The sequence below is a fragment of the Aptenodytes patagonicus genome, chromosome 9 (genome assembly GCF_965638725.1).
Source record: "Aptenodytes patagonicus chromosome 9, bAptPat1.pri.cur, whole genome shotgun sequence".
NCBI classification, from domain to species: Eukaryota; Metazoa; Chordata; class Aves; order Sphenisciformes; family Spheniscidae; genus Aptenodytes; species Aptenodytes patagonicus.
Window position 1 is genome coordinate 9,107,535 of NC_134957.1, and position 15,302 is coordinate 9,122,836.

General features: G+C 41.1%; 1 protein-coding gene across 7 annotated transcripts in view; it reads left to right on the forward strand.

Annotated features, from left to right (window-relative positions):
- The window catches only part of LOC143164442 (uncharacterized), an 89,503-nt gene that overhangs the window by 19,796 nt on the left and 54,405 nt on the right, over positions 1–15,302 (forward strand). For 4 of the 7 annotated variants that reach the window (XR_012996077.1, XM_076347043.1, XM_076347045.1 and 1 more), the window contains exons 2-3: positions 6,319–6,456; positions 11,358–11,452. The exons of 1 other annotated variant lie outside the window; for it this stretch is intronic. Coding sequence is in view for 5 of the 6 variants with exons in the window: in XM_076347043.1 (XP_076203158.1) it covers positions 11,419–11,452 (34 nt within the window). In the remaining variant the exon portion in view is untranslated. The remainder of the gene's footprint in view (positions 1–6,318; positions 6,457–11,357; positions 11,453–15,302) is intronic. 2 more of the 7 variants (XM_076347048.1, XM_076347046.1) reach the window with 2 other exon arrangements.

A 15,302-nucleotide genomic window follows, 5' to 3' on the forward strand; every position in this document is an offset into this window, starting at 1 on the left:
AGAATCTCGGCTGTACAAGATGTTGTGAGAGGCATACCGGGGCAATCACCTGAAAACTGTAGCGAGAGATTTTTGGCACCTCCCAGCCTCCCCTGTCCCCCATCCTGCTGCAGACATGTAGCTCCTCTTCTTGGGTGGCAACAGCAGTTGCAGCTGGTGACCCTCATTTGGTGCCCTCTGGGCTCTGCCTTTGCTGCAGCTCTTATCATTTGGACAACTGCTGCTCTTGTTTACAATAATGTAAATTTGGAGCAACCCCTTTGCCATTTCTCCAGCGGAAATATTGCACTCTGTGTAATTCCCGTCTCCTCCTTCACACAGATGGAGCCTGGGAGGCGAGGGAGGAAGGCTGCTCTTTCCAAATATCCATGCATCGATCTTTTCGGCTGCAAGCCCCAGGTGACTGCGCTGGCCATACATTCGATCTATGTAGATATGGGAGCTGCTCTTGGTCTGTTTTTTTCCTCTCGACTAACAGCACTTCCCAGCTCTAAATCCAGCTGTAATGCAGGAACCATGGATGCAGCCCGCAGTTTCTTTACTGCACCTCATTACTGCTGCTCCAGCCCTGAGAAAAGGCTGCCTGGCCATGACAAACTGTGCGCTGGCTCTGTGATTTGTGTAAGCTCAAATTTTCCACTAATTCACTTATATATACTAGATGGAAAACACAGCCTCGGGGCTGCTATAAACCATGCTGCTGTAGCCACAAAGGGCCATCCTGCCAGCTGGGGAATCGTTGGAGCATGCCGTGCGCCGGAGGAAGGAGTGAAATCGAGTTTATGCACTTGCCAGAGGAGCTGCGGCGTGGGAGCGGATCCGGCCCCTCCGCGCAGCGGCTACAGCCCCGATGGCACCCCGGCAGCCCAGCCCTGTCGGCTCGGGTCCTTGCGCCTGAGCTGGTGCAGGAACATGCTGGTTGGATCACGGGCAGGAGCGAACGCCGTGTCCTGGCCACCACGCCGGCTCTGGATGACCGTTGACTGCCTAAAACCAGCCACTGTTTTGGGCTGCTCGCTGGAAAACGTGGCTTGCTCTCCTTTGATCTCCTGCAGCCTCAATCTACCCTAGTGCTTTGTTTTGTGCCACGGTGCAATTTTGCAGCTTTAATTTTCTGTATAACCTACCGATAGATAATTTAAGAGCGTTTTCTTTTAAGAACAGCAAGAGTGCCACATTGGCTGACTCCCCAAACGATTGCTTGTCTTGTTACAGACAGCTGTTGACCTGTTCCTTTAATGTTACAAGTCTGCATCTAACTGCTCTCTTAAGCCAACCTACTTCCTTCTTTTTAATGAAATCGTCCCTTTAGCCTTTTTCCTGGGCCGGCTTTTCAACAATAACATTAGAAACAGTCTGCTCAGTTCTTTCCTCTGCTAACACCTTGCCCAGAGCTAACTTGCAGCTTCACTCTGTCAGCTGTAAGATATAGATATACTGTTGTCTTAATTACTCATATTTCTCCTGCTGCTCATAATTCTGCTTGTTCCACCAAAGAGCTCTTCAGAGAGCTTTACTGCTTCCCTTTCCCTTTCTTTGGGGGTTTAAAGGTTGTCAGATATATAAACGATCCTTGTTGCAGAGCTTTGGTGGTGACAGTGTCCTTTGTGGAGAAGATTTAGGGGGATGGGAGAACTCGATACGAATGCTTTTAGACTACATCTCTGTGGAAGGAGGGAATACACACCTTGCATAACAGAGCATCAGGGAGTGTGTTTGGCAAATCCCTTCTCTAATGAACAGCTAGGCAGCTGTTTCTTCTGCAGCTTAAAGTGTAGATGCTGATTGTCAGGAGCAGGGTTTTCTTTACTCTCTCTCTCTCCCCACCACTGATTATCCGTGGCTGTATCTGGCCGGCTGCTATTCCTCTAAAAGTACTGTTGAAAAGGGACTGGACACTTTAAAAAAAATACTGCTGTGCCATAAGGAAACTGTAGTCCTTTGTGGTTTCAGCTCTCTCTTTTATGATTATATGCTACTGTTTCTGTTATCTATATTAATTAATCTGTCTGCTACCGCAAGTATTGCATGTTGAGTAACATAGAGCAGACCGACAACGACGTCCATGTTTTTTTGGCAAAGGTTTGAACAAGTTTTATCATAGAAGTGAGCTCTCTGGTGGGTTACACCTTTGGCCAAAGTCCTTCACTCCTGGCTATTTGGGGTCCACTCTCAATTTTAACAGACCTCAGCTCTACACAGCAAGTTAGTTCAGTGGCAGAATGTATCTTAGCATTCAGCTGGTTGTCTTAGTTCAGCTGGCTGACAGGTTCAGGAAGCAGTACTGTGAGTTTATTGTTAATTGAATAAATTACGAGCCTGTCAAACTGCTGTGGTTGAGCCTGTTTCCATCATAAAGCTTGTTGTGCTGGTGGTGTGGTTGGAGGTGGGATGGGGAAGGGTGTGCTTTCCACACGTGGGGCTTAAGCCCTCCACTCCAAGTTGTGTTGTGGTTGGGTTTTAATAATTATCTGGTGAAAATGCTGTGCAAGTATATAGGAAGAAATGTTTTAGCATCAGAGCAGAGAGATGGCAACACCAAACACACAACTCTTCAAGGTTTAAACTGACCTAATGGCAGTAATAGGCAAATAGACAACAGGCTGCAGTAAATCATGACCGAACTCTTCCAGCAGCACAGATGTGACTAAAGAGTCTGTTAAAGGAAGCAAATGGAAATAGATGAGAGAACTCGGTGATAGGAATTAGAAAGAGTAATTCTGTTCTGCGTGGAGGAATAGTATAGAGAAAATAGCTCTTCAAGTTAGTGCTCTGCTCTTGAAGGGCTGAAAGGGATCAGATTAGCTGTCTCGGACAAGTCAAGTTTCAGGCAAGGTCACATGAGTTAGGACATATGGGAAATCCATGCAAGTGGTAGCTCATTTCAGACCATTGTCTGTAGGAAGCTCATAGTCAGGGAATACCATCTGAGTAACACACAGTGCAACTCCAGCCCCAAGATCGGACAAGAGGACTGGTGAAGTTGGCCCTCTTAAAAATCCAGGTTCCCTGATGTTTGCCACTGAAATTTGTTTGTTGCAGAGCAAACGGACACACGGTCTGTGATGCTCGGCATGGACATCTGCACCGCTCCCATCTGCAGGGCGAGCTCTGCCTGGGGGCAGGCTGCCCAAACATCTCATTTGCCTTTGCAGAAGGCGGCACCGGGACGCCACAAGGAAGGACTCTGGGAAGCTGGCAAGGCCCTGGGGCTGTCAGTTCAGCCTGATGCTATTGCGAGGGCTGATGGCGTAGCTGGAGGCTGCAGAGTGCAGGTGGCGAGCAGGTATTTCGTTCTGTTTGCTCAAGGTTTCCTCTCGGATTTCCAGCGCTGTCTCCTGAGAGTGGCTCTGAGGACATGGTGGTTGGTTAAGTAGGTGGTCATGCAGCTGCTTTGGCACCTAGTCCATTCTGGCAGCTACTCCGCAGTGAGCAATTTCCTGCCCTGTGCATCTTCTGCAGCGATGTTGGACAAACGTCTTGACCTTGCGCCTCAGCTCTCAAAAAGTAAGGATGTTTCCCTATTAACTCCTCTCGACAAACCCAAGGACTGTTAAAAGTAGTAGGTCTCATGACTGTGTGGTACTTGGATGCCATGGTAATGTAATTAGCTGCACAGCAATCTTACTAAAAATGTCCTTGGTGGAGGAGAGGACGGGGTGGGGGGGACTCGCTTAGAGGCTGGATGTTAAAGGAGAGGAAGTTTCCAGACCTGTGGCTTCACCACAACTTGACTGCGTAACACAGGTCCTTCAATGCAGATGTGAATCCAGAGGTTCAAAGCATCATGTTTACTACACGTGTCCGTATGAGATACAATGCAGCACAAACTATCTGACGTGTTAATAGATTATATAACAGCTTGCCACCCCCAGCAAGCCTTTTGAAATTTTTATATGGTATCTTGGGCTCAAAATCTTTTTGAGCTGATGTATAACTTGCAGTAAACCGGGAAAGTGTTCCTGTTACCATTACTTTCCCTTTTTCTCCCTCGTTCTCTTCAAAGTTATATATGGATCCAGGAACTTCTGGGCTGCTTAATCCAAAGGAGAGAGGCACAGGGTTCTGCGCGGACATCTGAAAGCCTCGGTGCAGGAAAGCTGTGCTGATGAGTAGTTTATCTCTGTTACTCTGCCAAACCCCCAGACTTTGGCAGCCTGGGTCTTTTTTGCCTTTTTATATCCGTTAGGTCTTTTTCCTCCCTACCCTCAGAATGACCTCTGCAGCGATGGTTGCCAAATGTTACCCGTATTAAATATGAGGACGTGTATCAGCATCCACAAGGCACACGCTCCCGAGCTGTTAAAGCCCTTCCACTGGAGCAGCAGCCTGTGAATTCCCTCAAGCTTTTGGAGTTAACACTTTAGCTGGTTAGCTGCAAGTTATTGTAGAATCCTGTCACCAAATTCCTTTCTCAGCTGTATCCTCGGTACTCCGCCGAGGAAGAAATTTGTTTCTGTCATTTACGGTTCACCCTACTGTCCATTTATACAAGAATTTGTTGGTTAAATGGAGACTAACCACAGTAATAAAAAGTAAGGTTTCACAGCAATATTCAGAGCATATTTTAAAAATTAGGCAAGATAATGCAGTGATATAATGAAGGGCAAACTTGAATTGGGTGGGATTTTGGTGGATTTCTTTATTCAGATGATGTTCTCCTTTATTTGGATTTTCTTGCGTGCTAAGACAAGGCACAGCCAGCCATATTTTCCATCCTGATGAATGAAACGGAGCTCAAGCAGTTTAGCTGAGATTGGCTTCCCCTGCAAGAAAAATTGCTCTGTGTTGCCTGTATCATAATTTTAAGGCACGAAAACTATTCATCAGGAAAGTAGCATTTTAACTCCTTACATCTTGCAGCCTGATCTTTGCAGAGTAAAAAAATCCCCGTCCGCTGAAGTTGATCAGAGTCGTAATAAGTCTTTAAGGTCACCTTGATTACTGTACATCAACGTGGTCCCGACAGTATGTTCTTGATAAGACAGCCCAGTGCTGTGATTTAATCCAAATCTGTTTAATCGTATATAATCCACATAATTCAAATATACTCACCAAGGATCCAGTTTTATGGCTGTACTGAGGGGAGGGAAATCTTGTGTTGTCACAAGTCATGCTGACATCAGTGGGGTTTCTTATTGATGTAGGACTTAGTGCTGGCACATGCAATTACAGCAAAATTTGGGGTTTAGCATATTTGCAATTTGATGTATTTTTAGGAGGCAGTTGCTTTGAGGTAAGTGAGTAAATGAACTCTGGGCCATGTCCAACAAAGTCTCTGACTGAGAGTTGTGCCCAGTGGTCATTTCAGGGAAAATATATACAATAGTCTGAAATTATTTGTTGTGCAATTAAAAAATCATAAATGTTTCATTTATATTTTGGCTTAGAAATTTCACTTTCTACAAACTAGATAAAAAAAGAGCCTGTGTTCCTCCCAAGGCATTCTTTATTGTTTCAGAAATGTTTCAACAACAACAAAAAAAATTGTCAGCAGAAGTAATACACAGCCGTTATTGCAGCGTTACTGGTTACAATTTTCATGTTTGAGATACCAGTATCAGATCACACTCCATTTGCGTAGCCATTTGTTAATGTGATGCACATGCAGCTCTGTGGCCTAATGCCTTATAGCCCTGAATCTAAAAAACCTGCTCGAACCCATGGGTAACTGTAAACATCTGAGTAATCCTGCTGAAGTCAGTCCACGCAGCCGTTAACTGTGCAAACTAATCCTTAAAAAAATTATGAAAAGGGCAAAAAGAAAACACCATGCTTTCCAAGCCAATGAAACTCCATACGTGCTTAAAATTAAATACGGGAATAAATAAGTAGTGCTTGATCTGAAAGACTGAATCCCTACTCGTAACGACGGTTTATCGGTTATCCAGTGAAAACATAATATAAGGTGAACTTCTTTCAGCTTGCATACTATATCCCTTCTGATGCATTTCTGACTTGACTTTTTTTTTTTCTCTGTGGCCATTTTGCAATTTCCTATGGATTTGTTTTGACTGTAAATAGGCATACACATTAGCTAAAGCCAGATAATTTCTTCTGGCCAGCTTTGCCAGTAAATCACTGAGCTATGTAATTGGGTTTGTATAAAATTATGCATTGTGAACTTGGGAATAAGTAAAACAGAAACAAAAAGTTGGTTTTTGTAAATCGTATCATTTTTGTGCAAAACTTTTGTTTTGACCCCGTTCTTCCACTGCCTAACGTGATCATTTTGATCGTTCTTTCAATGTTGAATGAAAAGCAAACTACAGAATAAATGCAAGCAAAACTGGTAATAATTTCTGGTTTGGCTTGTAGGTGGAGTTGAATACAATGCCTGCATTTGTGGTTAACTACAAGCGATGCATTATGAAGATGATGGTATTCAGACACATACCCAAACAATTTGATTCAGACAAATTGGATACAAGACTTTGACCAGCATGGGAAGAACAGGTGAGAACCCTTGAGAGCGAAGCTGAAATAATAAGTATTCCGTTGGTCAGGAAAAATATTTCACCAGTAACACAGTAGATCTTCTACTAGAAACTCCAAATACTAATTACAATCTACCTAAAGACTTATTATAAACGAAGTGGAGATAGAAACATGTTTATATTATGGGGAGGCTTATTTGCAGATAAGCAGGAAACCAGTCACACATCTTCACAAACATAATTTTAGCTGTTTTAATTAGCAGGTTTGCTTTGATTTAATTTAATGCAGCGATTCCTTCTATCTTTACTGACACATGTGCAAATAAAATGTGCTGACCTGACTTCTGACATCCAGTTTCCTTTTTATTTCTGTTTTTGTTGTTGTTGATTTTGGCAGTGTTTACGGTGAAATGATGGGGTCAACACTTCCTAACAGCGTGGCCAACAGATGTAGCGTGGGGATGACAACTGTACGTTCGAGTGGTCTTTTGTTACCCCAGCACTGACTGATTGCTGAGGTGCTGGAAGCCAGGGTGTCAAAGGCCATCAGAAGTCCTAATAGCCTCTAGATCCCAATTCTATTCAGGGTTGGAATGACAAAAAATATGCCTTTTTGTGTAGTTGCGTGTAAAAGCGAGCGAGCTTTTTTGCTAGAGAATGAGACCCTGGAAAGAAGCCCCATGTGTGCCTTTAGCAACTTATTGTAGCTTGTGCATCAACATTGGGTTGAAAAGCAAGGTTTAAAAGCTGTCAGAATTCATATATTTAATGTTTGGAGATTTGGTGGTTTTATTTAACAGTGAAAGTAGTTATTGACAGAATAGAAACACGTAGTCCAGAATAAAAATACCACATTAATGTACTGACAAAAAAAATCTGTGTTGACTTTGCTGAGCTTTTTGTTGGTTTGAGTGCTTGGAAACTATTTTTTCTTCTTTATGTCAGACAAACAATTGCTAATACACCAGGTGTTGTTCTCCCTGCTCTCTCCACCCCTCCCCGTTGCAGTGTCTCACAGCTGTATGATAGGTAATTAAAACAATCACTGAAATGTTTCAAAGCTGTTGTAGCCTTTAGTTGACTTTTAAAATTCGTATTTGAAGAAGAATGGTAAAATTAATTTGTATCTGGCTCAGAAAAGTGCTCTTTACTTGAGCAATGGACTTTACGACATTGCCAACAAAAAGAATGAAATTAATATTATACTTGCCTTTATCTAGGGTTATTCTGTTAACTGTTTTATACTGGAAATTAATTTCAATATCATACAGATGTCTACAAGTCCTGAATGCAGCAGTTCTAGCATGCGGTCAGATAGCTCTCCTACTTCATAATCGTGGTAAAAATAATAATTCAAAAGGAGTAAAGTTGCCAGGACAATTAAATGATTCTGCCCCTAGATAATGGAAAGACAAAGTTTATATTCTTGGACTGAAAAATATGTAAGATTTAAAAGTGTTATTCAGGAAGTATTACCTGGTTATTTTGAAAAGAACAGTAATTTTACAGGTTCATCTTTCTACTGAGAAAAAATACTTTCGAGACTCTGAGAAACAGGATTTTGGATAGGCATATTTTTGATGGTGAAACACTCTTCTGTTTTTCTTCCCTGTCTCTATTTTTTGTGTTTCAGTTCCCTGCTTCAGCAGTAGGCTTTAGAAAACTTGTAATTCATTCATTATGGAATGCTTGGTCTATGGGACAGGATTTTATTCTTAAAATAAACTTCCTTGTGATATATTCTTTTTGATCCTTAAAAACAACCCTTCATCTTTACGAATGAACGTGTTACGTCAGTGTAAAGGGGTTTCTTTTCTCCCTTTTTGCCCTCTTCCCCTCCTTTTCTGGTTTGTCCCTCTTTGGAGGTTGGCATTTCCCTGGCATGGGCAGGAGCGGTGGCAACTGCCGCATGCAGAAAAGGCAAGTTCAGGAATTTTCAATGTGAATGGAATTGGTTCAGGCTTCGAAATTACTGATTCAAAAAAAGCCACGTAGGATGAAAGGTTTTGCATATCCCTCATTGGTTCGTGGGGAATCCTTGCCTGGAATGTATGTCAATATGCATATAGAGCAAGCGCTTTTACATGAGTACTTTTGAAAATCTGACAGATACCAGGGAACAGAGCGCAAACCAAAAATATCAAACCCGACAAATCAAAATAATGACTCTTCCCCATTAATTTAAAAATAAATACCTATTGCTATTTGTGTAAATATTTCCTCTTGATTAAAGACAGCATAATCTCTTCCTCTGTCTTTGCTCCTTTGTGAATATTTCTAAGCACACACAGGTATTACAAACAAATTTACAAATGCGGATAAAAATAAGACTTAAATACTCATCTGCATCTTTGCGTCAACACAACTCAATTCAACAGTATATTTTTGCCAGGTGGAACAAAAAGCAATAAATTAGTTTTGAACATTTATCATCTTGCATTATGAAGACTGCAACAGACTGTTCAAAATCAATTGTCAGAGTGATGGGGGATTAATAACTCTGGTACTGTAACCTTTTACGTATCTGCAGACTGGGTGAGGGCACATTTCAAGATCTGCTGCCATATTTCATTATTGCAACTTATATTTGAAAGACCTTTTTGACGCTTAAAAAAAGAAACAGATTAGTTTTTAGTAGAGCTGGATGAATAACGCAAAAGTCACTGAATGAATTATTAATTATGCCTTTTATTCTGTGGGAAGAATAAAAAAATAGTTGTCAAAATTTTTCATGAGTTCTATTGACTAGTTGGTTTTTTTAATCAAAACTAGAAATCGGAATTCAGGGTGTGTTACTTATTTGTGATTGATAAGTCATGCGGTATTGGTTTAATTCCCCAATTAGCTGAGGACAAATACACGAATACATTTCATGATTAAATGTTTGAGGAGAGTGTGTTTAAAAATCCTTTTCTACATGCATGCAAGCTTAAAACCAGTGTTTGAAAGTGCTTTTGAAAGTAAAAATCCAAGTGTATGAAAATTGCTGGAAAGGAAATGCAAATGAGGCAGGAATATGGCCAAACCAAGTTCATTACAAGGCACAGATGAGTTTCTGTAGACTTCTGCAGTATTCTCCTGCTGTAGTTTTCCCTCCTTAGCTCCAGCACCCGTTTTGAGAGAAGACCACTAAATATTGGGAGTAAATACGGGAGCAAGGTAAATGAGAGCTTTATTCAATTTCCCTGGCTCCCCAGCTACTGTGTTGTATTTTACAATAGTGAAACATTTTATAATAGTGAAACCACATGAAGAGTTGTCGTCTTTTGGCTTTCTTCACCTCCCAGCTGGCGAGTTTGAATCTCACCGATGCAAGCTCTACTGGGCTAAGAGGCATCTATGGATTCTCCTGCATTTTTTTCATATATGTGCTTTATTTTGTTTTTTTTCCTAAATAGAGGTAAAACAGTTAAATATTTCCCAACAAAATACACATATGTAATCTCAAGGGCCATGCATACCATCTAACTGTCATTTCCTTTGATTAACCTTCACCTGACCTCCCTCCCTAAGGCAGTTTCAGATCCTTTTGTTCCTTCACTTAAGTATTGCACTCTATCAGGTGAGTACATCTGTCACTCAAGGGCTGGCCATTTTACTAGAGAACTTGGTGAGGATGTAATGGAAAACTCTGTGCAGAATCTGTCACAGATTAGACAACCCAGTCTCATGTGCAGAGCTGGTGTCACTCGCTGGATGCAGCTAGAAATGGAAAGGAAGCGGAGCTTGCATAAACGCAGTTGAAGATAGCTGAATTTTAAGAGTGTCTATTAATTGGTTTATGAATATTATTAAATATTTAAGATCAGAAAAGGATCATCACTGAGATCAACAGGACTTTTCTGTTGCAACTCCTTCATGTCGTCAGGAAGTGCCAGTTTGTGGAGAATAAAATTACTAACGGGAGGATCAGAGTTAATGAATCATCTCCTTTACAATGGTAGAGTTTGGACATGGCCACGGTAGTCGATTTTAGCATTTTGAAACCCAACAGTTTTGTGTTTCATCTCATTTTTTTAACCTACAGATAGCAAGAAAATGAAAATTAAAAAGGCCAGAAGAAATAAAACATTTCAAAATTATTTGTGCCTATAAATTTCAGTTTATCTAAACTGAACTTTTTTGGATGGCAGTTTGCAAGAAATGTTGATGCTTTGTGCCACAGCTTGGGACAATTTTTTAATATTTTTTTAAATCCTGAAAATTCACCTAGGGTGAATAATACAAAACTGAGATAGTATGAATCCAGTCAGATCACACATTCGGCTGACAGCAACGAAGAGCAAAGCCTGCATTGAATCCATAGCTTCTGCTTATGTTATAGAATATTTTTTGGAATGATAATAAAGGCCACGTGTGATGAAATATCTCTTCATCCCAAAGTAAGCTGGTACAGTGGCTCATGGTGGTTCCTAACAGCTAAAACTATGCACCTTGATTCTAGGCTTAATTTGACTGTCGAATATCATATCTTTTCCTGATAGATTAAAAATGTGTTATCAGCAGCCTCAGCATCATATAAATTCTTAGGGATGAGGATTGACTCATCCCTTAAGTCAGTCTTTGATGAACTAAATAGGTCAGACTTCCTTAATATTTCATCATCAGGCATATTTTACAGATCCTATATGATTTTTGTAGATATTATTTGCCCTTTCCCAGTTTGTTCTTTTTTATTATTATACAGATATTATTATTATTATACTCTGAAGAACAGAGTCTAAGTATGCAAACATTTCATAATTTCTACTCATCCCCCAAGATCGTGAGACTCATTGAGAAATAGTGAGTTTTAAAATAATAAAGAACTGTGCTGTAAGATTTCTGTGCAAACGTTGGACGCTGGATCCATTCTTTCTGCAGAGAGTTTATAATCTATTTTTTAAGCTTTTATTCATGCTGGTTTTTTTCCCATTCTAGTGGACAAGTTACATTTTATAACTCCTGTGGAAGCAGACATCGTTACAGATGCAGAGCGGAGATGTTGGTGAGAACCGTCAAGATGACGGGGTTTGGTAAGTCTGTACCGACCAGCAGCACCGAGGTCCTGCTCTGGTGTAAACTGGTGTGGTTTGCTCAACTATGTTTTAACTAATACCTAGAAAAAGTCATTATATAATTCCACAGGGACTGTAAAAATCCCAGTTCTGGAGTAAATGTAACCCGTTATTGTTGCTGTTAAGGTTTTTTGCAAATGATTCTCCAGAGCAAACATTTTCTGTGAAATCCTCCCCAAAACCAATCTGCTCTCCGTGAACGTTCTGTAGTGACAGAGACGTACTCACCTGGTGTACTGAAGAATTTAAATGGAAGAACAAAAGAAACTGAAATTGCCTTAGGGATTGAGGTCAGGTGAAGGTTAATCAAAGGAAATGACAGTAAAATGGCATTCATGGCTCTTGGTACATTTTTAATCATTCCTCTCTCTGATAAAAGACACAAAAGATGTACAACTTTTTACCATTGTATTTAGTTAGGGATGATTTTTATTTTTGTCTTGATATTTTTAAAATATCTTTTCTTTTAGATTTCTCTTGTAGATTTAGCTCCTGAAAACTTGCATTGCAGTGCCTTAAAAATGTGTGTGGGAAATCAAGAATGTGTGTGTGGGGGGAAGAAGAATGTTAAGAAAAGGGAGTAATTTTCCCCAGAATATCTCTCATTTTATCTTCCCTTGCTAATGTGATAGATTTTGAAGGATTTCTAGAAGTCATGAGTGTAAGGAACAAATACTCAAGTAAAGCTAAATATTCACATTATTACACAAGTGTCAGGCTAAATGAAGTCCATGAACGCAGCTACTGGAAACAAGAATAGTTTCTTTCAGACTCTGCTAATCTACAAGTAATTACTCTGGTTTTAAGTATAGAAGTTTTGTATATTTTTAAAAAAAAATCTTAGAATAACCTTCATGATTACAATGGAATTTTGAAGTCTTAGTTTGTGGGCTGTCAGTTATGTTCTGATTTTGTGTATGTGAAAAGGCCCCATTTAGGAACCTTTGTTTTCCAAGTTTGGAGTTGTCACTTTATGCTGGTCACCTTAGATAACTTCGGCGTAACTACAACAGGAACAGGAGCAACTTTATGTAACTTATAACTGCCCGAGGCAGCTTTTAAAAAATGTGAGCAATGCATTTTTTTTTTTCCCCAAGTCTGTTTATATAGCTCCCTTCCCCCATAATGCAGAGAATCCTAAAGGGTATATATTAAACCCAAACAGCTCTCAGCTGGGGTAACTTGGCTACAGCAAATGTATTCTCCCTGCTCTTTAGATCATACGCTACGAAGCGTTATGCATCGAGTACCTTCAGCGATGCAGCTGGGAGCCGAGCGTAGGCGAGACCTTGCGGTGTTAAGCCTTCAGAGAGGAATGGGTGGCTTAAAGAAAACATCTTGCCGCAGACCCATGCTACATTATCACCACTGCGAGTTGCAGTAAAAAAAAGTGATGTTTCATACATACACTTTCTCCACATCTTGGGGGGAAAAAAAAAAATAATCTGGAAGTCATTTCTTTGTGTATCGTTGCGCTGTTTATGGCCGTGATTGCTACTGGTAATGTGGCACTTTTCTGCCAGATCCCACATAGCAAATGCTGTCACATGGATGCCAGATGGGCTGTTTGCCAGGGAGCCGGAGGAGGAGGGAAAGCCCTGCTCCACCCTGCAAACGCCGCCGAGAAAAAGCCCGCCAGGCAATTATTGGAAAAAATAGACAATTGTTCAAAACCGGGAAAAATGTATCTGAAATCATTGGGTGGAGGTTGAGTTGAGTTTGTCTCTCAAAACCCAAGGCTCTTCAGCTATGCAGGGAAGGGAAGAGAAACATGGCTGGGAAGGCTGAGCTCTAGTAACTGGAGTGTAGTACTGCACAGCAACAAGTGATTGACTTTGCAGAGACATAGATGAGCAACTTGAGTATTTTCACATTTACAGGATTTCACTCTGTGATTTTACGATGCTGTAACAATGTCAATGTTATGTTTATGGAGGGCATTTTTCGAAGGTACTCAGCATCAACCCGAGCCGCTGACTATCTCACCCATAACTTCCCTGTCCTGTAAAACTTCTCTATTAGTAATAGAAACACAAATAATTTTTGGTGTATCTTTGGCAAAACAGGAATATCTGTTCAAGGAAAAGAAACGTAAAATGTGAGAGAGATCTTTTTATGAAAACTGAATATCTGAGTTGAAGACACCATTAACTGTTGACGACTGGAAGATTATTGGAATGAGAGAATATCTTTTTTTTTCCATAAACAACAATATGACCTCAGAATTTTTCTGCAGTAAATGCTAAAGGATCATAGCCAAATCATATATCTATTTTTAAAGCATCCAATAAATATATTCAAACTACTATATGCCTGCATACCCAAATTATTCAAATACAGGAAGTATTAAGTTGGTTTGAGCATTTTTATTCCAACCATTCAGACTGGCTTCCAAAACATAATTAGTAACTTTCTCTAGAGGTTTATTTTTAAAAGTGGCTGAATTTCTTCAGTCTTTCGTTTTTCAAAAAAAGCAGAGTTGACTGGAAAAAGTACCAAGTCTAGTGTTCAGTGGAAGACACTGAAGCCGAAATGAGATCTCCCAAATGTGGTGTCCAAACATATTTAATTGCTGTGCCTTTTTCCTGCCTGGACTGGCAGTCAAAATAATGGGGACTGGGAATGGATTCAGCCCCGTGCCTCTGGTCTCAGTATCCCAGGGAGCATCCCGTGCCTGTGGGGTGGGAGGACCACTGGGATCGTCGCTCCCTCTCCCACCAATGGATCCCATCCCAGATCAGGGCTGCTTATGAGGACAGGAGCTTTTCATCTGAATGAAGCTGGATTAACGTTTTTGGGTGTTGTCCACGTTGCAAAATGATCGTGGGATAAAATATGAGCATTTACAGTTTCCCCTGTGGGCAGAAAAAGGGGTTTTGTGTTTGGTCTTTGCTAAAGCTGCGGTGAAGGCAATGAAGTAGCTGAAGATCAGAGGGGAAGCTCTGCTCGGTGTCTTGCAGTTTTGCAGGCTGGTTTCCGCATCTTGTACCGGATTAACAGCACACCTGCCCTGAGAGGGGGAGTTTCAGAGTGAGTAAGCGCATCTGAGCATCAAAGTCATATGATAAAAATGATGGAGGAACAGCAATAACTGATGCTTTTGTGTTTCCTTCCGCTCTGCATTTGGAGAGAAACTTTCTATGCAAGTATTCTCAGGTGTTGTGTTGGTTTCTGCTGGAATAAATTGGTTGTCTCAGTTTGATGCCCAAGTCTTCTGATAAAAATAACACTTTTTTGTACCTTATTAGTAGCCTCGCTGAGTCCAAACCCTGACAGATCTTTGCTGTGTGTGAGGGATCATTGTAGGTCAGTGATGTACTGAGAACAGAGGCTCCCGTGCCTGTGGTGTAGGTGTCCTGCTGATAAACAGGGGGGTTTGTTTCTGGTCCTCTCAGATTTCCACCTTCATATTCCACTCTTCCACCAAGATGCAGTGATCCTTAGGAGGAAACTCACACTGTCTAATTTTAGACATCCAATTTAGGTTGCTTCTGGCTGTAGCAAAGCAGAAGCTCTGCTTGCTGCAAGTCCAGAAGTGTTTCTTCAATTGCAGAGTCAGCTTCTTGCTTAAGCCTAACTCTGGGTACACAGAAAGCACAATGAGGAGCGCAGCTCTGCGACGTCTCAGCCAAGGCTGTTCCCCTGCCAGGGCTCCTAGTGGGTGACTGGGCTCTAACCTGGGCACCTAGATCAGATCTCTTGTGGGTGCAGAATCAGTCCCTTCAGGGAAGTTAATTTTTTGTAAGGGTGTCTGTGATAAATCCTCAGTATAATCAAGGTTTGAAAAGGAAACGAGCCAAAGTCTGTG